The 23,008-nt window shown below is 58.1% G+C and overlaps 1 protein-coding gene across 6 annotated transcripts in view; it reads right to left on the bottom strand.

Moving 5' to 3' along the window:
- The window catches only part of DNAH7 (dynein axonemal heavy chain 7), a 165,802-nt gene that overhangs the window by 142,309 nt on the left and 485 nt on the right, over nt 1–23,008 (bottom strand). For 4 of the 6 annotated variants that reach the window (XM_029069034.2, XM_029069035.2, XM_029069036.2 and 1 more), the window contains exons 2-10: nt 20,348–20,413; nt 18,996–19,104; nt 18,265–18,415; nt 16,578–16,671; nt 14,170–14,350; nt 12,687–12,762; nt 8,278–8,403; nt 4,146–4,265; nt 893–1,076 (exon numbers count right to left, since the gene is read on the bottom strand). In XM_029069034.2, the coding sequence (XP_028924867.1) occupies nt 893–1,076; nt 4,146–4,265; nt 8,278–8,403; nt 12,687–12,762; nt 14,170–14,350; nt 16,578–16,671; nt 18,265–18,415; nt 18,996–19,104; nt 20,348–20,413 (1,107 nt within the window). Of the gene's footprint in view, nt 1–892; nt 1,077–4,145; nt 4,266–8,277; nt 8,404–12,686; nt 12,763–14,169; nt 14,351–16,577; nt 16,672–18,264; nt 18,416–18,995; nt 19,105–20,347; nt 20,414–23,008 lie in introns of those variants that run through there. The other 2 variants (XM_029069037.2, XM_029069038.2) reach the window with 2 other exon arrangements.

The following is a 23,008-nucleotide window of genomic DNA, read 5'->3' as shown; positions in this document are numbered from 1 at the left end:
GCCAGAAGCGTTCGGTAGTAATGGTAATTATCATAAGAGAAGCAGCGGGGCTCAGCGGCAAGAGGCCGGGCTTGGGAGTCCGAGGTCGTGGGTTCTAATCCCGCCTCCGCCACTTGTCCGCTGCGTGACCTAGGGCGAGTCGCTTCACTTCTCTGGGCCTCGGTGACCTCATCTGGAGAAACGGGGATTAAAAAACGTGAGCCTCCCGTGGGACCATCCGATCACCCCGTATCTCCCCCCGGCGCTTAGAACGGTGCCCGGCACCTAGTGAGCGCTTAACAGATACCATCATCATCGTCATAAGGGAAGCAGCGGGGCTCAGCGGCAAGATCCCGGGCTTGGGAGTCAGAGGTCACGGGTTCGAATCCCAGCTCTGCCGCCTGCCAGCTGGGTGACTTGGGGCAAAGTCACTTCACTTCTCTGGGCCTCAGATCCCTCATCTGTAAAATGGGGATGAAGAGTGGGAGCCTCACGGGGGACAATCTGACGACCTTGGATCCCTCCCGGCGCTCAGAACAGCGCTTTGCACCTAGTAAGCGCTTAACGAATGGCATCATCGTCATCATCACCACCATTACTACCGTTGCGTTAGACCCTTCCCCTGCCGGCCCGCCCTCTGCGGGGCGGCGGGAGGCCGGAGGTGTGAGCGGGGGCCCGGGGCCGAGACCCGGACCCCGGCCTCCCCGCCCGACGGGGACCTCCCGGGCCGGGACGACGTCGGGCGACGAGGAGGGGGCCGGGCCGCTCCGGGCCCGGGCCCCGCTGGACGGCGAGGGACTTCATTCGCCCCGCGGTATCTACTGAGCGCCTGCTCCGCGCAGAGCGCCGTGCCGACCGCTCGGAAGGGACAACTCGGCCGCCTCGAACTGGACCCCCGAGGGCCCCGGCTCACCGGCGGCTGGGCGATGAGGTCGGTGAAGTCCTGCAGGGAGCTGAGCCCCAGGGCCTGCAGCTGAGCGGTCATCAGGGCGGCCGCGCAGTTGAAGAAGGCTTCCAGTTTGACCCCGCCGGCGTTGGTGGGCAGCAGCTTGCGTTTGTTACCTTGGTAATAGATGTTCTGCACTTCTGGGAACCACCTGCAACGAAGCCGAGAGACATTCCCGTTCACGCCTTCCTCCGGGGGCCCCGCCTCGGCGCTCACGGTGTGCGGAGCCCTGAGCCGGTCCTAACGGTAATGATACCGGTGGCGTTCGTTAAGCGCTTACTATTTGCAAAGCGTAATAATAGTAACGTCGGTATCCGTCTAGGCGCCGAGCACTGTTCTAAGCGGCCGGGTGATCGGGTCGTCCCACGTGAGGCTCCCAGCTGATGCCCATTTTACAGATGAGGGAACCGAGGCCCAGAGAAGTGAAGCGACTCGCCCGCGGTCCCACGGCTGACAAGTGGCGGAGCCGGGATTCGAACTCGTGACCTCGGACTCCCAAGCCCGGGCTCTTTCCACCGAGCCGCGCTGCACTGTTCTAAGCGCTGGGAGGGATCCAAGGCGATCACGCTTGTCCCATGGGGGGCTCGCGGTCAGTCAACCGGGCGAGAGAGAGAGAGAGAGAGACCATCCCAACCCGACGACGGGACGACGGGCCGGCGGGCCGGAAGGGGGGAGGCGGACAGCGAGAAGGGAGAAGCGGACGGACGTGTGCCCGGCGGCCCGCTCCAAGCGGGCCCGGAGGGCTGCGGGAGGCGGTGGGGCACGGAAGCGGCCTGTCGATAGTATTCACTGAGCGCTTGCTACGCACGGGGCACCCACGGAGGACAAGGGGAGGAGGCGGGATGGGGAAAGGCACGAGGAGCGTGTCTTAGGGGCAAGAGGTCGGCCTCGGGGGTCCCGGGCCGCGGGTTCTAGTCCCGTCTCCGCCACCTGTCCGCTGGAGGACCTGGGGCGAGTCGCTTCGCTTCTCTGGGCCTCGGTGACCTCGTCTGTCAAAGGGGGGTGAAGACCGTGAGCCCCACGGGGGACCGCCTGATCACCTTGTGTCTCCCCCAGCGCTTAGAACGGTGCTGGGCACATAGTGAGCGCTTAACAGATGATAATAATAATGTTGGTATTTAAGTGCTTACTGTTCATTCATTCGATAGTAGTTATTGAGCGCTTACTCTGTGCGGAGCACTGGACTAAGCGCTTGGGATGGACAAATCGGCGACAGATAGAGACGGTCCCTGACCTTCAGACGGGCTTATGGGGGGGGCTTACGGTCTATGTGCAGGGCACCGTTCTGAGCACTGGGGTAGATACAGGGTCATCAGGTTGAACCACGTGAGGCTCACGGTCCTCATCCCCATTTTAATAATAATAATTATTATTATGGCATTCGTTAAGCGCTTACTCCGTGCGGAGCACCGTTCTAAGCGCCGGGGGAGATACGGGGTCGTCGGGTCGTCCCACGTGAGGCTCCCGGTCTTCATCCCCATTTTCCAGATGAGGGAACTGAGGCCCAGAGAGGTTAAGCGACTTGCCCAAAGTCACACAGCTGATCAGTCGTGGAGCCGGGATTCGAACCCATGACCTCTGACTCCCAGGCCCGTGCTCTTTCCACTGAGCCACGCCAGATTGTCCCCCGTGGGGCTCACATTTCCTAATCCCCATTTTTTCAGATGAGGTCGCTGAGGCACAGAGAAGCGAAGTGACCTGCCCAAGCTCGCACAGCAGACAAGTGGCGGAACCGGGATTAGAACCCACGACCTCCGACTCCCAAGCCGGGCCTCCTGCCTCTGGGCCGCGCTGCTTCTCTACCGATGAGGTAACCGAGGCCCAGAGAAGTGAGGTGACTGGCCCACGGTCCCCCAGCTGACAAGTGGCGGAGCGGGGATTCGAACCCACGACCTCTGACCCCCAAGCCCGGCCTGTTGCCACGGAGCCCCGCCGCAAATACCGTCGTTATTATTATTATTATCTCTAATTCGTGGCAGGTCGATGGGTCCTATTTAGTGAGCGCTTAACCTGGGTTCAGGGCCCCCCTACCCAGCGCTGGAGGGAGAACAGAGTACGTACGGCCACACCGACCAATCCAGTCGAACGCTGGCCTGCTGTGTGACCCTGGGCAAGTCACTTCACTTCTCGCGCCTCAGTTCCCTCATCTGTCAAATGGGGATGGAGACACTGAGCCCCTTGCGGGACAGGGACCGGGCCCATCCCGCTTTGCTCGTATCCACCCCTGTGCTCACTACAGGGCCCGGCACATAATAATGTGGGTGTTTGTCAGGCGCTCACTATGTGCCGAGCGCCGTTCTAAGCGCTGGGGGAGACACAGGGGAATCGGGTCGTCCCACGTGGGGCTCCCGGTCTTCCCCCCCGTTTTCCAGACGAGGTCACTGAGGCACAGAGAAGTGAAGTGACTCGCCCAAAGTCACACAGCTCACAAGTAGCCGAGCGGGGATTCGAACCCGTGGTCTCTGACTCCAAAGCCCACGCTCTTTCCACCGAGCCACGCTGCTTCATAATGTTGGTACTCGGTAAGCGCTTACTATGTGCCGAGCACCGTTCTAAGCGCTGGGGGAGATTTACAGGATCATCGGGTTGTCCCCCGTGAGGCTCACGGTCTTCATCCCCATTTGACAGACGAAGTCACTGAGGCCCAGAGAAGTGAAGCGACTCGCCCACAGTCACACAGCCGACGAGTGGCGGAGCCGGGATTCGAACCCATGACCTCTGACTCCCTAGCCCGTGCTCCTTCCACTGAGCCACGCTGCTTAGTAAATGCTTAACAAAAACCATTTTTATCAACATTATTATTATTATTATTATTGTTATTATTCTCCACAGCCTCTACCTCCACCACCTGGGAACCGTCACAACTCTCCAAGGACTCAGACCCTCTTCGCCCCCCCACAAAAGATTCCGGATCGATAAAGGAGGGAACTTCACCGTTCCCTTGTTCAAGCTGAAAATGGAGGAATAATAATAATAATAATCGTAATGTTGGTATTTGTGAAGCGCTCACTATGTGCCGAGCACTGTTCTAAGCGCTGGGGGAGATCCGGGCTCGTCGGGTCGTCCCGCGTGAGGCTCCCAGTTAATTCCCCGTTTTCCAAATGAGGGAACTGAGGCCCAGAGAAGTGAAGTGACTGGCCCACGGGCACCCGGGTGACGCGTGGCAGAGCCGGCATTCGAACCCACGACCTCTGACTCCCACTGAACCGAGGAGCCGTACGTTTTCAGGAGGATCTCTTTGGCCGACTCCATGTGCTTCATGGCGATGCTCTGGAACACCGACAGCTCGATTGCCTCCTGGAGGTTGTGAAATTCTTCGATATCGATTAAACGCAATTTCCTGCGAAAGGGAGGGAAAAGAAAATGAACGTCTCCTCGGTCTTTTATTTATTTTTTGAGGTGTTCATCGAGCGTTCAGTAGGCGCCAGGCACTCCTCTAAGCGCCGGGGGTGGATCCAGACTAATGGGGTCGGACGCGGTCCCCGGCCCAAGCGGGGCTCACCGTCTCCGTCCCCGTCTCACAGGCGAGGGCCCAGAGACGGGAAGTGACTTGTCCGGGGTCACGCGGCAGACGAGTGGAGGAGGCCCGGACTTCGCATCGACGTCCGTCTCCCCCTTTGGCCCGGGAGCCCGTCGTGGGCGGGGAATATCCTCTCGCTGGCGATGCTCGAGGGCTTACGGTGGGCAAAGCGCCGAGAAGCGGCGCGGCTCAGTGGCAAGCGGCCGGGCTTGGGAGTCGGAGGTCATGGGTTCGAATCCCGCCTCTGCCACTCCTCACCCGGGTGACCGTGGGCGAGTCACTTCACTTCTCATCTGGAAAATGGAGATTGACTGGGAGCCTCACGGGGGACGACCCGATGACCCTGCATCTCCCCCGGCGCTTAGAACAGTGCACGGCACAGAGTGAGCGCTTCACAGATACCAACGTTATTATCATTGTTATTATTATCATTAATAAATGTGTCTGTTGACTGTTCTGGTGTCCTCTCCCAATGGCTTGTGCTCAGCACAGAGTAGGTGCTCAATAAACCCCTCCGAATGAAGGAATGAATCCACTAGGCCCCGCTGCCTCCCGATGAGATCGTCCAGCGGGTTTGAGGCCGCGGCCGGCGCCCTTTTCCTGCGTCTAAACGGAGCATCCCCGCGCTTGCATAATGAGAACGTGGAAGGAGAAGCGGCCAGGTGTAGCGGATCGAGCACCGGATTCTAATCCCGGCTCCGCCACCCGTCTGCTGGGGGAGACGCCGGCTGATCGGGTCAGACGCCGTCCCAGACTCAAACCCCCTTTTGCAGATGAGGCCATCGAGGCACAGAGGGGAAGCCGTGCGGACGTTAGAACCCACGGCTTAGGGAAAGAGCCCGGGTTGGGAGGAGGGGGTCGTGGGTTCCGATCCCGGCTCCGCCGCTTGGCGGCTGGGGGACTTTGGGCCGGTCGCTTCACTTCTCTGGGCCTCAGTGACCTCATCTGTCAAAGGGGGATGAAGCCCGTGAGCCCCACGTGGGACAACCCGATGACCCTGGATCTCCCCCGGGGCTTAGAATAATAATAATGTTGGTATTCGATAAGCGCTGACTATGTGCCGAGCACCGTTCTAAGCGCTGGGGGAGATACGGGGTCATCGGGTGGTCCCACGAGAGGCTCACGGTCTTCATCCCCATTTGACAGATGAGATAACTGAGGCCCAGAGAAGTGAAATGACTCGCCCACAGTCACACAGCTGCCAAGTGGCGGAGTCAGAATTCGAACCCATGACCTCTGACTCCCAAGCCCAGGCTCTTTCCACTGAGCCACGCCGCTTCCCTTAGAACAGTGCTTGGCACATAGTAAGCGCTTAACAAATCCCGGCGCTGCCACTTGTCAGCTGTGTGACCTTGGGCGAGTCGCTTCACTTCCCTGGGCCTCAGTGACCTCATCTGTCAAATGGGGATGAAGACTGGGAGCCTCACGTGGGACGTCCTGATTAACCTGTATCTCCCCCAGCGCTTAGAACAGTGCTCGGCACATAGTAAGCGCTTAACAAATGCCAACATTATTATTAAATACAATTGTCATTATCCCCCCTCCCATTCTCATGCCCTTATCCATCGCATGTCCATATATCTGTCATTTATTTATGTTCATGAATTTCTGTCTCTCCTCCTAGACGGTCAGCTCGCTGCAGGCTAGGGATGTGTCTGTTTATTCGATTCAATTCAATCGTATTCATCGAGCGCTTACTGTGTGCAGAGCACTGTACTAAGCGCTTGGAAAGTACAATTCGGCCACAGAGACAGAATCTTTATTACTCTATTTATTTTGTCAACGAGGTGTCCATCCCCTCGATTCTATTTATCGCTATTGTTTTCGTCCGTCCGTCTCCCCCGATTAGACTGTCAGCCCGTCGATGGGCAGGGATTGTCTCGAGTCACACAGGTCAAGGGTTCGGATCCCGGCTCTTCCACTTGTCAGCCGGGCGACTGCGGGCGAGTCACTTTGCTTCTCTGGGCCTCAGTTCCCTCATCTGTCAAATGGGGATTAACCGTGAGCCTGACGTGGGACGACCCGACGACCCTGCATCTCCCCCGGCGCTTAGAACGGTGCTCCGCACACAGTAAGCGCTCAACAAACACCGACATCATTATTATTATTATTATCTGTTGCCGAACTGTCCATTCCGGGCACTTAGTACAGTGCTCTGCACATAATAATAATAACAATGTTGGCATTCGTGTAGCGCTTACTATGTGCCGAGCACCGTCCTAGGCGCTGGGGGAGACGCAGGGGAATCGGGTCGTCCCACGTGGGGCTCACGGTCTTCATCCCCATTTGACAGATGAGGGAACCGAGGCCCCGAGAAGCGAAGCGACTGGCCCGAAGTCACACGGCTGACATGTGGCCGAGCAGGGATTCGAACCCACGACCTCCGACTCCAAAGCCCGGGCTCTTCCCACTGAGCCCCGTAAGCGCGCGGTGAATACTACTGCATGAATGAATCCCTATCCAACGACGGGTCCGCGGTCTAGACGGAGGGAGAGAGACGACAAAACAGAAGAAGCAGACGGGCATCGACAGCATCGATATACATCGATCGAATTACAGATAAATACGCATCATGAATAAAATAAATAGAATCATGAATACGTCCATTTAGACACAAGCGGGGAAGGGGGGGTGAGCGGAGGGGGGGAGTCGGGGCGATGGGAAGGAGGAGCGGAGGGAAAGGGAGGGCGCAGTCCGGGAAGGCCTCCCGGAGGAGGCGAGCGCTCGGTAGGGCTTTGAAGAGGGGAAGAGAGGCAGGGTGACGGACGGGAGGAGGGCGTCTCGGGCCAGCGGGAGGACGCGGGCCGGGGGTCGACGGCGGGACGGGCGAGGAGGAGGCCCGGGGAGGAGGCGAAAGGCGGCAAAGGAGCGGAGCGTGCGCGCTGCCGTGGAGGAGGACAGAAGGGAGTGCTCTGCACATAGTAGGAGCTCAATAAATACTACCGAATGGATGCCTGCCTGAAGGAATCAATGAAAGGTCCCTGGAGGTTGGGGGATGGTCCAGTAGATACTCATTCATTCATCCATTCAATAGTAGAAGCAGCGTGGCTCGGCGGAAAGAGGCCGGGCTCTGGAGTCGGGGGTGATGAGTTCGAATCCCGGCCCTGCCACTCGTCAGCTGGGGGACCGTGGGCGAGTCCCTTCCCTTCTCTGGGCCTCAGTTCCCTCATCTGGAAAATGGGGATGAAGACCGGGAGCCCCACGGGGGGACGACCCGATTCCCCTGCGTCTCCCCCAGCGCTTAGGACGGTGCTCTGCCCGTAGTAAGCGCTTAACAGATACCAACGTTATTAGTAGTAGTTATGTATTTATTACCCTATTTATCTTGTTAATGAAACGGACATCGCCCCGATTCTATTCAGTCGCCACCGTTCTTACGAGACGTCCCTCCCCCCGACCCTATCTATCGCCGTCGTTCTCGTCCGTCCGTCTCCCCCGATCGGACCGTGCGCCCGTCGGACGGCGGGGACCGTCTCTGTCTGTCGCCGACTGGTCCGTTCCGAGCGCTCGGTCCGGTGCTCTGCACACAGGAAGCGCTCGATAGATATTCATTCATTCATTCATTCAATAGTATTTATCGAGCACTGGGCCGAGCGCTTGGAATGGACAATCGGGCAACAGAGAGAGACGATCGCTGCCCGACGACGGGCTCCCTCAACTTGTCCCAGCCCCCTAACGCCTCGAGACCGCAGGATTGGGCTTCGGGGAGGAGGCATCGGGGGTCGGGGTGGTTAGGGAAGCCGGGGGGCAGGATCAGCGTGCCAAGCATCTCAAAATGGCAGAGGATGATCTTAATAAGTGCCCAAGGGGGAAAGGGCGAGCTTTTACTCGCCTGAAAGCCGTCTGCCAAAGGTCCAGAACGCTCAGCATCGTTGGGTTCATGGCGTTCAAGTGATCTCTTATGTAACTGCGGGCGGCGCAGAAGGATTTCCTCCAAGACTTGGGCACCATCTTCAGTCTAAAAATCACGGGACGAGATCTGGTTAATAACAACCTGTGGCGTTTAATAATGATGATGTTGGTGTTTGTTCTTTCATTCATTCACTCAGTAGTATTTCATAACGTCGGTATTCGATAAGCGCTCACTAGGCGCGGGGCACTGTTCGAAGCGCTGGGGGAGATACGGGGTACAGGTGGATGATAATAATGATAAGGTTGGTATTTGTTATGCGCTTACTACGTGCCGGGCACTGTTCTAAGCGCTGGGGGAGACACAGGGGAATCTGGTTGTCCCACGTGGGGCTCACGGTCTTCATCCCCATTTTCCAGATGAGGTCACCGAGGCCCAGAGAAGTGAAGCGACTCGCCCACGGTCACACGGCTGACGAGTGGCAGAGCCGGGATTCGAACCCATGACCGCTGACTCCCAAGCCCGGCCTCTTTTTACTGAGCCACGCTGTTACTGAGCACTTACTATGTGCAGAGCACTGTCCTAAGCGCTTGGAATGGACAATCCATTCAAGAGTATTTATTGAGCGCTTACTCTGTGCCGAGCACCGTTCTAAGCGCTGGGGGAGACACAGGGTCATCAGGTGGTCCCACGTGAGGCTCACAAGTCTGCATCTCCATTTCTACAGATGAGGGAACTGAGGCCCGGAGAGGTGAAGTGACTTACGCACGGTCACACGGCTGCCAAGTGGCAGAGCTGGGATTCGAACCCGTGATCTCTGACTCCCAAGCCCGGGAAGTGACTTTTCCAAGGTCGCGCAGAGGCCGGGAGGCGGAATCTTCATCCCCATTTGACAGAGGCGGTCGCTGAGGCCCAGAGAAGTGAAGCGACTTGCCCAGAGTCACCCAGCGGACAAGGGGCGGAGCCGGGATCAGAACCCACGACCTCTGACTCCCAGGCCCGGGCGCTTTCCGCCGAGCCGCGCTGCTCGGGACGGGAGCGGGATTTCGGACGGTGCGGCCGCCCATTGTCAGGAGAGCCCGTCGTTGGGCCGGGACGGTCTCTACCTGTTGCCGAATTGTCCATTCCAAGCGCTTAGCACAGTGCTCTGCACATAGGAAGCGCTCCATAAATACGATTGAATGAATGAAAGGAGGAGAAATGAGGCCACCTGAAATCTGAAGCCACCCCAGCAAAGGAGGGGCACGGGGGACATCTGGCCACCGGAATCTAATAGAAATCATAACGATCACGGCATTTGCTAAGCGCTTACTCTGGGCCAGGCATTATTCAGTAGTAATTATTGAGCGCTTACTACGTGCAGAGCACTGTACTGAGCGCTTGGAAGGGGCAATTGGGCAACAGGTAGAGACCATCCCTGCCCAACGACGGGCTCACGGTCTAATCGGGACGCATCGTGGCTCAGCGGCAAGAGGCCGGGCTTGGGAGTCAGAGGTCGTGGGTTCGGATCCCGGCTCTGCCACTCGTCAGCTGGGGGACCGTGGGCGAGTCGTTTCACCTCTCTGGGCCTCGGTGACCTCATCTGGAAAACGGGGATGAAGACTGGGAGCCTCTCGTGGGACCACCTGATGACCCCGTATCTCCCCCAGCGCTTAGAACGGTGCTCGGCACGTAGTAAGCGCTTAACAAATACCAACATTATTATTATTATTATTATTATTAATCGGGGGCAAGCACTCCCCCAAACACTGGGGAAGATTCAAATTAATGAAGTTGGACTTACTAAGCGCTTACTCTGGGCCAAGCCCTCTCCCAGACACTGGGGAAGATTCGAATTAACCAAGTCGGACCCAGCCCCTGTCCCTCATGGGGCTCCCAGTCTTCATCCCCATTTCACAGATGAAGTAACTGAGGCCCAGAGAAGTCAAGTGACTTCCCCTGGGTCACCCAGCAGACAAGCGGCAGAGCCGAGATTAGAACCCAGGTCCCCTGACTCCCTGCCCGGGCTCTCTCCACTAATCTGCGCCGCTTCTCTAGGATCATTCATCCCGTCATATTTATTGAGTACCTACTGGGCGCAGGGCACTGTACTGAGCGCTTGGGAGAGGATAATATTCATTCATTCATTCATTCAATAGTATCTGAATGACTAGAGAGGCAGCGTGGCTCAGTGGAACGAGCCCGGGCTGGGGAGTCAGAGGTCGTGGGTTCGAATCCCTGCTCTGCCACTTGTCAGCCGTGCGACCGTGGACGGGTCACTTCACTTCCCTGGGCCTCAGTTCCCTCATCTGTCAAAGGGGGATTAACTGCGAGCCTCGCGTGGGACGACCCGATGACCCCGTATCTCCCCCGGCGCTTAGAACGGTGCTCGGCACATAGTGAGCGCTTAACAAATGCTAACGTTCTTATTGAGCGCTTACTATATGCAGAGCACCGTACTGAGTGCTTGGAATGGACAATTCGGCAACTGCTAAATTATCAAATCATTTATAATATCATTTATAAATAATGATGTTGGTATCTGTTAAGCGCTTACTCTGTGCAGAGCACCGTCCTAAGCGATGGGGGAGATCCGGGGTCACCGGGTCGATCCCCCGTGAGGCTCCCGGTCTTCATCCCCATTTCCCGGATGAGGTCCCTGAGGCCCAGAGAAGTGACGTGACGTGCCCACGGTCCCACAGCTGACAAGTGGCGGAGTCGGCATTCGAACCCACGACCTCTGACCTCCAAGCCCGGGCTCTTGCCACGGAGCCACGGGGTCTGTATCTCAGCGCGGTTAGATGTAAAGGCTTTGATTAAGGACTCTGAGCTCTTTCTGAGGCCACTGAGCCGCCTCGATGGCGCCCGTCTCGCCGCGGACCCCCGGCCCACGTCCCACCTCCCTCCTCACCTCCGCCAAACTCCCTCTCTTCCCCCTCTCAAAGCCCTACTGAGAGCTCACCTCCTCCGGGAGGCCTTCCCGGATTGAGCCCCCCTTTCCTCCGCTCCCCCTCACTCTGCCTCTCAATTCCCTCCCTTTGCTCTTCCCCCGACCCCGCCCCACACCACATATATATAATCTATGTAATACATAATTCCATTTATCTACACTGCTGCCCATTTACTCGTTTTGCTGCCCGCCGCCCCGAAACGGCAAGCCCGGAGCGGGCAGGGATCGTCCCTCTTTGCGGCCCAACTGTACTCTCCCGGTGATTCGCCCGGTGCTCGGCACCCAGGAGGCGCTCAATACATAATAATAATAACGTGGGTATTGGTTAAGCGCTTCCTAGGTGCCGAGCACCGTTCTAAGCGCTGGGGGGGGGGGATACGGGGGAAAGAGGTCGGCCCACATGAGGCTCACTGTCTTCCTCCCCATTCTCCAGATGAGGTCACTGAGGCCCAGAGAAGTGACTCGCCCACAGTCACCCAGCTGACGAGCGGCGGAGCCGGGATTCGAACCCATGACCTCCGACTCCCCGGCCCGGCCTCTCGCCACCGAGCCGCGCGGCTTCTCTAAATCGGATCGAAGGAACGAATGGCAAAAACCGGCCACCTTCCCCGCCCTCGAGGGAGGACGTTTAACAGGAAGAAATCATAAATGGCAGGATGGGCCGGGCCGGCGCCCGGCGCTGAATTCCCGCTCTACTTGGCGCATCCCGCCTCCCGGATGGAGAAGCAGCGTGGCGCAGTGGAAAGGGCCCGGGCCTGGGAGTCGGAGGTGACGGGTTCGACTCCCGGCTCCGCCCCTCGGCAGCCGTGGGACCGCGGGCGAGTCGCTTCGCTTCTCTGGGCCTCGGTTCCCCCATCCGGAAAACGGGGATCAACCGTGAGCCTCGCGGGGGACGACCCGACGACCCGGGATCTCCCCCGGCGCTTAGAACGGTGCTCGGTACATAGTGAGCGCTTAACAGGCACCGACGTTATTATTATCGTCATCATCTGCCAGTCACGCAGCCGACGAGCGCACGAGAGGCGGCTTCCGGGGCCCGGAAGCCTCCCCGACCTCTAGACCCTCCGCTCGGTCCGGGCCGGAGGCCGGTCTGTCCTGTCGTTACGTTGCCCTCTCCCAAGCGTCTAGTACGGACGCCGGCAAGAGAAGCAGCGTGGCTCAGTGGAAGGAGCGGGGGCTTTGGAGTCGGAGGCCAGGGGTTCGAATCCCGGCTCGGCCGCTCGTCGGCCGGGCGACCGTGGGCGAGTCGCTTCGCTCCTCTGGGCCTCGGTGACCCCGTCTGGAAAATGGGGATGAAGACCGGGAGCCCCACGGGGGACGACCCGATCCCCCCGTGTCTCCCCCAGCGCTTAGTATGCTCGGCACCTAGTAAGCGCTTAACGAATACCAACATCATTATTACCGTTGGAAAACCTCCACCCTTCCAGGCGCAAATTCCAAAGGGGAGAGGGGGCTTTCTTACTCGGCACGGTGCGGGGGCACCTCTTCCTTTTTGGCGGCGTCTTCTTTCTCCCGGGGGTCTCGCAGAACAAAGTCCACTGAAAGGGAAGGAGAAAAGTGGGCCGGGATTATCGGCCTCGGGGATCGGAAGGACCTGGGCTCTTCCCTCCGTTCGGTCCCACTGACTGAGCGCCTGTGTCCCGGGTGCGGGGCGCCGTACTGAGCGCTTGAGTCAGACAAGCCCGGCTCCGCCACTCGTCTGACTCCCTTAGGCGAGTGATGTCGGGATCCGTTAAGCGCTTACTATGTGCAGAGCGTTGGGCAAGTCACTTCACTTCCCGGTGCCTCAGTGACCTCATCTGTCAAATGGGGATGAAGACCGTGAGCCCCGCGTGGGACAACCTGATGACCCCGGGTCTCCCCCGGCGCTTAGAACGGTGCTCGGCACATAGTGAGCGCTTAACGGATACCAACATTATTATTATTATTATTCACTGTTCTAAGCGCTGGGGTAGGTACAGGGAAGCAGCGCGGCTCAGGGGGAAGAGCCCGGGCTTCGGAGTCAGAGGTCACGGGTGCGACTCCCGGCTCTGCCGCTCGGCAGCTGTGGGACTGTGGGCGAGTCGCTTCGCTTCTCTGGGCCTCAGCGACCTCATCTGGAAAATGGGGATTAAAACTGGGAGCCCCACGTGGGACGATCTGATCACCCGGTATCCCCCCAGCGCTTAGAACAGCGCTCTGCACATAGTCAGCGCTTAACAAAGACCAACATTATCACAGGGTAATCAGGTCGTCCCCCGTGGGGCTCCCAGTCTTCATCCCCATTTGACAGATGAGGTCACTGAGGCACAGAGAAGTGACTCGCCCACATCACACAGCTGCCCGGTGGCAGAGCCGGGAATCGAACCCATGACCTCTGACTCCCAAGCCCGGGCTCTTGCCGCTGAGCCCCGCCGCTTCTCTGCCAAGGACATTCATTCATTCATTCATTCAATCGTATTTACTGAGCGCTTACTGTGCGCAGAGCCCTCTCCTAAGCGCTTGGGAGACCGGTGCTCGGCACGTAGTGAGCGCTTCCCGAACGCCGTCGCCATCGTGACGGTCCTTCGTACGTTTCATCATCAAAGCGGGGAATAAGTGAGTTATAGTTTTCGACGATAATGATAAGGATAACGTCGGCATCGGTTCAGCGCCCACTACGTGCCGAGCGCCGTTCTAAGCGCCGGGGGAGATCCGGGGGTCATCGGGCCGTCCCCCGTGGGGCTCCCGGTCTTCATCCCCATCTGACAGATGAGGGAACTGAGGCCCGGAGAAGTGACTTGCCCAAGGTCACCCAGCTGACGAGTGGCAGAGCCGGGATCCTCCCCGCCGGCGCGCCGGCGGTTCTATTGTTCGACGGCCCTCTCCCCGGCGCTTAGGCCGGCGCTCGGCGCCCGCCCGCCGACCGACTACGGGGCGGCCGCCCTTCGACCCGGCCCGACGGCGGGGCGACGCCGGGCCTTTACCTATGGATTTCTTGACGCTGAGCAGATAATCTTCTCTCATCTCGTCGGACAGCGACAGGATGCTGTCGGTGAAAATCTTCAGCTGGGGCGGGACCAGATCCAGGACGTGTTCCAACCAGGAATCCTCCATCGGCGCGACGTGCTCCGTGTCGATCCCGTGGTGGATGTAGTAGTAGTAACGCTAGGTGGGAAAGGGCGGACGGAGAAACCCCCTCGTCGCCTCCGCCCGGGCGGGAGAAGACGCTCGCTCATTCGGTCGTATGGACGGAGCGCGTACGACGCGCAGGGCACCGGACTGAGCGCCCGGGACGGACGGTTCGGCAACGGTCGGACGCGAGACGGAGCCCAGTGACCCTGGGCCCCCCGTTTCGCTTTCTTTCTGCCTCCGTTTCCCCCGCGTGCCGAGAGGCGGGGGGGGCTCAGCGGAGAGGAGCCGGGCTTGGGAGTCAGAGGTCGTGGGTTCTAATCCCGCCCCCGCCACTCGGCGGCCGCGTGACCTCGGACAGGCCGCTTCGCCTCTCTGGGCCTCATCTGCCTCATCTGGAAACTGGGGACAGGGACCGTGAGCCCCACGGGGGACAACCCGATGGGCCCGTATCTCCCCCGGCGCTTAGAACAGTGCTCGGCACATAGTAAGCGCTTAACAGACACCAACGTTATTATTACTGTTAGTATTAGTGGCGAGAGGCCGGGCTTGGGAGTCAGAGGTCATGGGTTCTAATCCCGGCTCCGCCCCTTGTCCGCTGCGTGACTTCGGGCAAGTCATCTCACTTTCTCTGGGCCTCGGTTTCCTCGTCTGTCAAATGGGGATGAAGACTATGAGCCCCAAGTGCGACCACCTGATCACCTTGTATCTCCCCCAGCGCTTAGAACAGTGCTTGGCACATAGTTAGCACCTAGCAAATACCATCATCATCATTATTATTATTGTTATGCAGCTCTAACCTTGTATCTCCCCCAGTGCTTAGAACAGTGCTTGGCACATAGTAAGCGCTTAACAAATACCATCATCTTTATGATTATTATTATCCAGCGCTAACCTTGTATCTGTCCCAGTGCTTAGAACAGTGCTTGACACATAGTAAGCGCTTAACAAATACCATCATTATTATTATTATCATCCAGCGCTTAGAACAGTGCTTGGCACATAGTAAGCGTTTAACAAATACCGTCATCATTATTATTATTATTATTATTACTACTAACCTTGTATCCATCCCAGTGCTTGGCACATAGTAAGCGCTTAATAATAATAATAATAATGTTGGTATCTGTTAAGCGCTTACTATGTGCAGAGCACCGTTCTAAGCGCTGGGGTAGACACAGGGGAATCGGGTCGTCCCACGTGGGGCTCACGGTCTTCATCCCCATTTTCCAGATGAGGGAACTGAGGCACAGAGAAGTGAAGTGACTCGCCCACAGTCACACAGCCGACGAGTGGCAGAGCCGGGATTCGAACTCATGAGCCCTGACTCCGAAGCCCGTGCTCTTTCCACTGCGCCACGCTTATTATCATTACTATTATCCCAGCGCTAATCTCATATCTATCCCAGCGCTTAGAACAGTGCTTGGCACATAATAATAATAATGAGGGTATTTGCTAAGCGCTCACTATGTACCAAGCACCGTTCTAAGCGCTGGGGGAGATACAGGGTCATCAGGTTGGCCCACGTGGGGCTCACATTTTTTAATCCCCATTTTTGCAGATGAGGTCACTGCGGCCCAGAGAAGTGAAGCGACGCGCCCGAGGTCACCCAGCAGACGAGCGGCAGAGCCGGGATTCGAACCCATGACCTCTGACTCCCAAGCCCGGCCTCTTGCCACTGAGCCCCGCTGCTTCTCACAGTAAGCGCTTATCAAAGACCATCATTATGATGATGATGATGATGATTCTCATTAGGGTGCTCTGCACCCGGTAAGCGCTCAATAAATCAGAAGAAGCAGCGTGGCTCAGTGGAAAGCGGCCGGGCTGGGGAGTCAGAGGTCATGGGTTCGAATCCCGGCTCGGCCCCTTGTCAGCTGTGTGACTGTGGGCGAGTCCCTTCACTTCTCGGGGCCTCAGTTCCCTCATCTGTAAAATGGGGATGAAGACCGGGAGCCCCACGGGGGGACGCCCCGATTCCCCCGCGTCTCCCCCAGCGCTTAGAACGGTGCTCGGCACATAGTGAGCGCTTAACAGATACCAACGTTATTATTATCATCATTATTCTCTGGGCCTCAGTTCCCTCAACTGTAGAGGAAGCCTGGGAGCCCCACGGGGGACAACCCGATGACCTCGTATCCTCCCTAGCGCTCCAAACGGTGCTTCGCGCATAGTAAGCGCCTAACGAATACCATCGTTATTATAAATAGGGCGGGTTGCCCTTCACCCTCCCTCCTCTCCCCGCCACCGGAACGTCATCGGTTACCAAAATGTCCTTCTCTATCGAGGAAGGAGAGGAAGTCCTGGGAGCCTGGGATTCATCCGGCATCAAAGAAGAGTCTGCGACGTATTCTTGCTGCCTAGACCCCAAAACGAACAAATTTCCCACTCGGTGACGGCGGTGGGGATTCGTACGGCGCTTGCTCTGCGCCGAGCACCGTACTGAGCACCGGGGGAGGCGCAGGATCGTCGGATTCCACCTACGTAGGGGGGCTGTCGGCCTAAGGAGGAGCGAGAGCAGGCACGGAACCCCCATTTTGCCTAGGAGGGGACTGGGGAGCAGAGGAGCGAAGTGACTCGGCCAAGGTCACCCAGCAGACGAGTGGCGGGGCCGGGATTAGAACCCACGACCCGTCTGACTCCCACGCCCGGGCTCTACTCACAACACGGTGCCGCCGTACGACCTTGGGCAAGCCACTTCACTCGTCTGGGCCTCAGTTCCCTCGTCGGTCAAATGGGGCTCAACGATAATAATAATAATAGCCTCGGTATCTGTTAAGCGCTCACTACGGGCGGAGCACCGTTCTAAGCGCCGGGGGAGATCCGGGGTCATCGGGTGGTCCCACGAGAGGCTCCCGGTCTTCATCCCCATTGGACAGATGAGGGAACTGAGGCTCAGAGAAGTGAAGTGACGCGCCCACGGTTACCCAGCTGCCGAGCGGCGGAGCCGGGATTCGAACCCGTGACCTTGGGTGAATCGCTTCACTTCTCTGGGCCTCTGTGAGCTCACCTGGAAAATGGGGATCGAGGCCGTGAGCCCCACGTGGGACAGGGATCGGGTCCGGCCCGATTTGCTTGGATCCGCCCCCAGGGCTTAGTACAGTGCCTGGCAATAGTAATAATAATAACGGTGGTATTTGTTAAGCGCTTACTACATTTCAAGCACCGCCCTAAGCGCTGGGGTAGATGCAAGGTCATCGGGTTGTCCCACTTGGGCTCACGGTCTTCATCCCCATTTGACAGATGAGGGAACTGAGGCCCAGAGAAGTAAAAAAAAATAAAATAAAATAAATGGTGGCATTCGTTAAGCGCCGTTCTAAGCGCTGGGGGATGCAAGGCGATCAGGTCGCCCCACGCGGGGCTCACAGTTTTAATGCCCATTTTCCAGAGGCGGTCACTGAGGCCCGGAGAAGTGAAGCGACTCGCCCAAAGTCACCCAGCTGGCAAGCGGCGGAGCCGCGATTAGAACCCGCGACCTCTGACTTCCAAGCCCGGCCTCTTTCCGCTGAGCCCCGCTGCTCGTGACCTGCCCGAGACTCCACCCGGCAGACGAGTGGCGGCGTTAGAACCCGAGACCTCTGACTCCCAAGCCCGGGCCCTCTCCCCTGAGCCGCGCTGCTTCTCGCTGCGAACTTCAAGCGCTCACCAAACAGGACCGGTGGACCGACCGCCGGCTCCCCTCCTCTGGAGAACGGGGATGAAGACCGCCGGCCCCCCCGGGGCCGACGGACGGCGTCCAATCCGATCAGCCCGCGTCTCCCCCAGCGCTTGGTGCGGCGTCTGGCACCTCGTAGGCGCTCAACAAATATCACGAACTGTAGGACTGCTTGACGTCGCACCGCTCTGCCTCCCCCACCGCGAACGGGGCCGGGAACGTGGCGGTTTGTCGTGCTCCGGCGCTCTCCCCGGCGAGGGCCCGATCCATCCGACCGACGTCCCGCCTGGGCGCTTACGTGATAATATTGACGAGGGCGCTTCGAAAATGCTCCCGGGCTTTCTGGGGGGTTCCGGTCTGGCTTTTAGAAGGCGCCGGGCCGGCCACGCTCTCCTCCGTCTCCTCTTCCCGGCCGGGGCCTTTCCTCTGGATCTGTTTCAGGTATTCGACTGCAACCCAAAGAGCGTCCGTCAGCCGCCGGACAATTGGCGACCGATCCGTCCGTCCGTCCGTCAAGTGGGGGGAGAGGAGCGTGTGCGGGCCGAAGGACGGGCCTCGTTTATGGTTTCTACAGGTCCGCGTTAGGGGACGGCGACGAGAACCCCCTTCCTGTCGATCTCACGCCGGGGGGACACGTGTCCGCCTTCGAACTCTTCCCATCCTGAGCTCCCCGCGGGCCCGGGATCCCGTCCGATTCCCCTCTCCGGGCATAATCGGTCATCCCTGGTGCTCACTGCGGCGGCGGGATTCTCCGGTAGTTTAGTACAGTGTCCCGGGTCCAAATAAAACCCTTAATAAATGCCCTTCTTACTGATGTCTGATTATGTCTTGCTGTCTGACTCCCACCTCTGATAATAATAAGGATATCTGTTAGGCGCTTACTACGTGTCAGGCACGGTGGGGGGGGGGGGGCAGAGGGAAAGGGGGGCGGGGGTGACCTCCGACGACCCGGACTCGGGCGGAGAGATGACCCCTTGGCGGGGGAGGCTGGGGGGGCTTTGGGGGGGACGGGGACCCCGAGAGCCTTACCCGAGGAGAGCTCGTTCTTGGCGACGAACTCTTTCCGCTCCTCATCTTCCTGCTCCAACCTCAGGTGGAAGGACGGAGCTCCCTGCTGCCACTCAGGCTTCGTCGTCACCTGGGACGGAGGGCGGAGGGACAGAGGATCTTGTGGGCAGGGAATGCGTCTGTTGAGTCTTCTGTGGCCCTCTCCCAGGCGCTCACTACAGTGCTCTGCACATAGTAAGCGCTCAATAAATACCACTGAGTGATTGATACCTGTAACCTTTCTATTCACGTCTCCCCCTCTAGACCGGAAGGTCGCTGTGGGCAGGGAACGTGTCCGTTCTATCGTTATACTGGACTCTCCCTAGCCCTCAACACAGTGCTCCGCACACAGTAAGCGCTCAATAAATACCACCGACCGCCTGTCTTGACTGACTGAGTGCAGGGCACTGGACTAATCAGTCGGGAGTGTGAACGACAACAGAGTTGGCAGCCACGTCCCTCGCCCACAGTGCTTAGAAGAGTGCTCGGCACATAGCAAGCGCTCCACAAATACCCTCGTCACCACCATCATCAGCATAACGCGTTGCCCGCTGGCCGGAGCCCGGGCCCGGGAATCAGAAGGTCACGGGTTCTAATCCCGGCCCCGCCGCTCGTCGCTTCCCTCCTCTGGGCCTCGGTTTCCTCGTCTGGAAAATGGGGATGAAACCGGTGAGCCCCACGGGGGACGGGGACCCGATCGGCTTGGATCAACCCCGGCGTTTGGTGCGGTTCCTGGCACCTAGAAAACCCTCAACAAATAATACTGTTGGTATTTGTTAAGCGCTTACTAATAATGTTGGTATCCGTTAAGCGCCTCCTATGTGCCGAGCACCGTTCTGAGCGCCGGGGGAGATGCGGGGTCATCGGGTGGGCCCACGGGAGGCTCCCGGTCTTCATCCCCATTTGACAGATGAGGGAGCTGAGGCCCAGAGAAGTGCAGTGACTTGCCCACAGTCACCCAGCTGACGAGGGGCAAAGCCGGCATTTGAACCCATGACCTCTGACCCCCAAGCCCGTGCTCTTTCCACTGAGCCACGCTGCTTCTCTACTACGTGCAAAGCACTGTTCTAAGCGCTGGGGGGTTACAAGGCGATCAGGTTGTCCCTCGTGGGGCTCACGGTCTCCATCCCCATTTTCCAGATGAGGTCACTGAGGCCCAGAGAAGGGAAGCGACTGGCCCACGGTCACACAGCTGACAAGCGGCGGAGCCGGGATTCGAACCCACGACCTCTGACTCCCAAGCCCGGCCTCTTGCCGCGGAGCCGCGCTGCTTCTCTAATACCATTATGAGATTAAAAAAATAATGGTAAACCGTAGGTAAGCCGAGACATTACCGGAGATAACTGGGGCAAAAACCTCACGGGTGTCTTGGACGATTTCCGCTTGCAAGGTGCTTTACCCTAAAAAAGAAAGGAAAATCATAAAACGACTTCGGGTACCAACAGGATAATAATAATTCGGTATCTGTTGCCGAATTGTCCATTCCAAGCGCTTAGTCCAGTGCTCTGCACATAGTAAGCGCTCGATAAATGCTATTGAATGAATGAATGGTATCGGTTAAGCGCTTACTACGTGCCGAGCACTGTTCTAGGTGCTGGGTAGATACACGGTAAACGGGTTGTCCCACGCGGGGCTCACAGTCTTCATCCCCATTTTCCGGATGAGGCCCGGAGAAGAGAAGCGGCTTGCCCCAAGCCGCACGGCGGATAAGTGGGGGAGGCGGGATTAGAACCCACGACCGGCCTCTTGCCACCGAGCCCCGCCGCTTCTCTACCTGCCCGCTCAACTTCATCATTATGACCTCGCCGCCTCACTGCACACGGTGAGCGCTCAATAAATTGAGTTCATTCAATAAATTGAAGCAGCGCGGCTCAGGGGAAAGAGGCCGGGCTTGGGAGTCGGAGATCGTGGGTTCGAGTCCCGGCGCTGCCACTTGGCAGCTGTGGGACTGTGGGCGAGTCCCTTCACTTCTCTGGGCCTCGGTTCCCTCATCTGGAAAATGGGGATGAACCGTGAGCCTCACGTGGGACGACCCGATGACCCCGTGTCTCCCCCAGCGCTTAGAACGGCGCTCGGCACATAGTAAGCGCTTACCAAACACCAACATTAGTATTATTATAAATACGACCGAGCGACAGAATGAGTGAAAATCGTTGCGCTGTATCCTCCCCCAGTGCTTGGTACAGCGTTCTGCATGCGGTAAGTGCTCAATAAATTAAATAAATGATGGTATCTGTTAAGCGCTTACTATGTGCACAGCACTGTTCTATGCACTGGGGGAGACACAGGGTCATCAGGTCGTCCCACGCGGGGCTCACAGTCTTCATCCCCATTTGACAGATGAGGTCACTGAAGCCCAGAGAATAATAATAATGTTGGCACCTAGTAAGCGCTTAAATACCACGATTATTATTATTGTTATGTCATTTCGCTTCTCTGGGCCTCAGTTCCCTCATCTGCAAAATGGGGATGAAGACTGGGAGCCCCATGTGGAACAACCCGATGTCCCTGTATCTACCCCAGCACTCGGAACAGTGCTCGGCACATAGTCAGTGACATTCCAAGTGCTCAGTCCAGTGCTCTGCGCATAGTAAGTGCTCAATAAATGCTATTGAACGAATGAATGAGCAAATACCATTATTATCGTGACTCAGTGAAAAGAGCCCAGGCTTGGGAGTCAGAGGTCATGGGTTCGAATCCCGGCTCTGCCACTTGTCGGCTGTGTGACTGTGGGCGAGTCCCTTCACTTCTCTGTGCCTCAGTGACCTCATCTGTAAAAGGGATGGAGACTGTGAGCTTCACGGGGGACCACCTGATGACCCTGTATCTACCCCAGACCTTAAAGCAGTGCTCTGCACATAGTAAGCGCCTAACAAACCCCAACCCTATTATTATAATCCTTATTATTAAAGGAAATCATCAGCCTGTGGTAATAATAACGTTGGTATTTGTTAAGCGCTTACTATGTGGCAAGCACCGTACTAAGCGCTGCGGTGAATACAGGCAAACGGGACTGGACGCCGTCCCCGTCCCGGGCGGGGTTCGCAGGCTTCATCCCCATTTTCCAGATGAGGTCACCGAGGCCCAGAGAAGTGAAGGGGCTCGTCCAAAGTCACAGAGCAGGCAAGGAGGCAGGGAGGTCAGCAAGGAGGCTGATAGAGGCACCCAGGCAGGAGAGGATGGGGCCGGGATTGACGGGGTCGTCGTTTGGATGGAGAGGAGAGGGCGGGTTTTAGCCACGTTTTGAACCGAAAGGATGGAGGGAGGGAGGGAGGGAGGGAATCTGTGCTTTGAATGAAAGAGATGAGTCAAGACAACTCCGAGGTTTGGGGGGTGGCCGGTGGCGGGGAGGAGGACGAGGGTCTGGAGGGAGGACATTTGGGGTGAGGCAGGAGAGGAGGATGGACAGGTGTGGGGAGGAGGAGAGTTCTGGAGGGAGGACATTTTGTGGAGAGGGCAGGAGAGGAGGTTGGACCGTTTGGAGAGGAGGGAGAGTTGCAGGGGTGGGCAGTTGTAGGGAGGAGGAGAGGTTTGGAGGGAGGACATCTCGGGGGAGGGCAGGAGAGGAGGATGGACAGTTTGGGGAGGATGGACAGTCTGGGGAGGGCGGACATTTGGGGGGGAGGGCAGGAGAGGAGGACGGACAGTTTGGGGAGGAAGGACATTTGGGGAGGAGGCCGGTATGGAAGGATGGACAGTTTGGGGAGGGAGGACATTTTGTGGGGAGGGCAGTATGGGAGGATGGACCGTTTGGGGGGATGGACGGTTTGAGGGGTGGGCAGCTGCGGGGAGGAGGACAGTTTGCAGGGAGGACATCTGGGGGAAGGGCGGACATTTGGGGGGAAGGGCAGGATAAGAGGATGGACAGTTTGGGGGAAGGGCAGGAGAGGAGGATGGACAGTTTGGGGAGGAAGGACATTTTGGGGAGGAGGGCAGTATGGAAGGATGGACAGTTTGGGGGGGAGGACATTTGGGGGGAAGGGCAGGAGAGGAGG

This window comes from Ornithorhynchus anatinus, chromosome 7 (genome assembly GCF_004115215.2).
Source record: "Ornithorhynchus anatinus isolate Pmale09 chromosome 7, mOrnAna1.pri.v4, whole genome shotgun sequence".
Lineage (NCBI taxonomy): Eukaryota > Metazoa > Chordata > Mammalia > Monotremata > Ornithorhynchidae > Ornithorhynchus > Ornithorhynchus anatinus.
The sequence above is the reverse complement of the archived record's forward strand: the minus strand, read 5'-3'. Positions and strand labels throughout refer to the sequence as shown.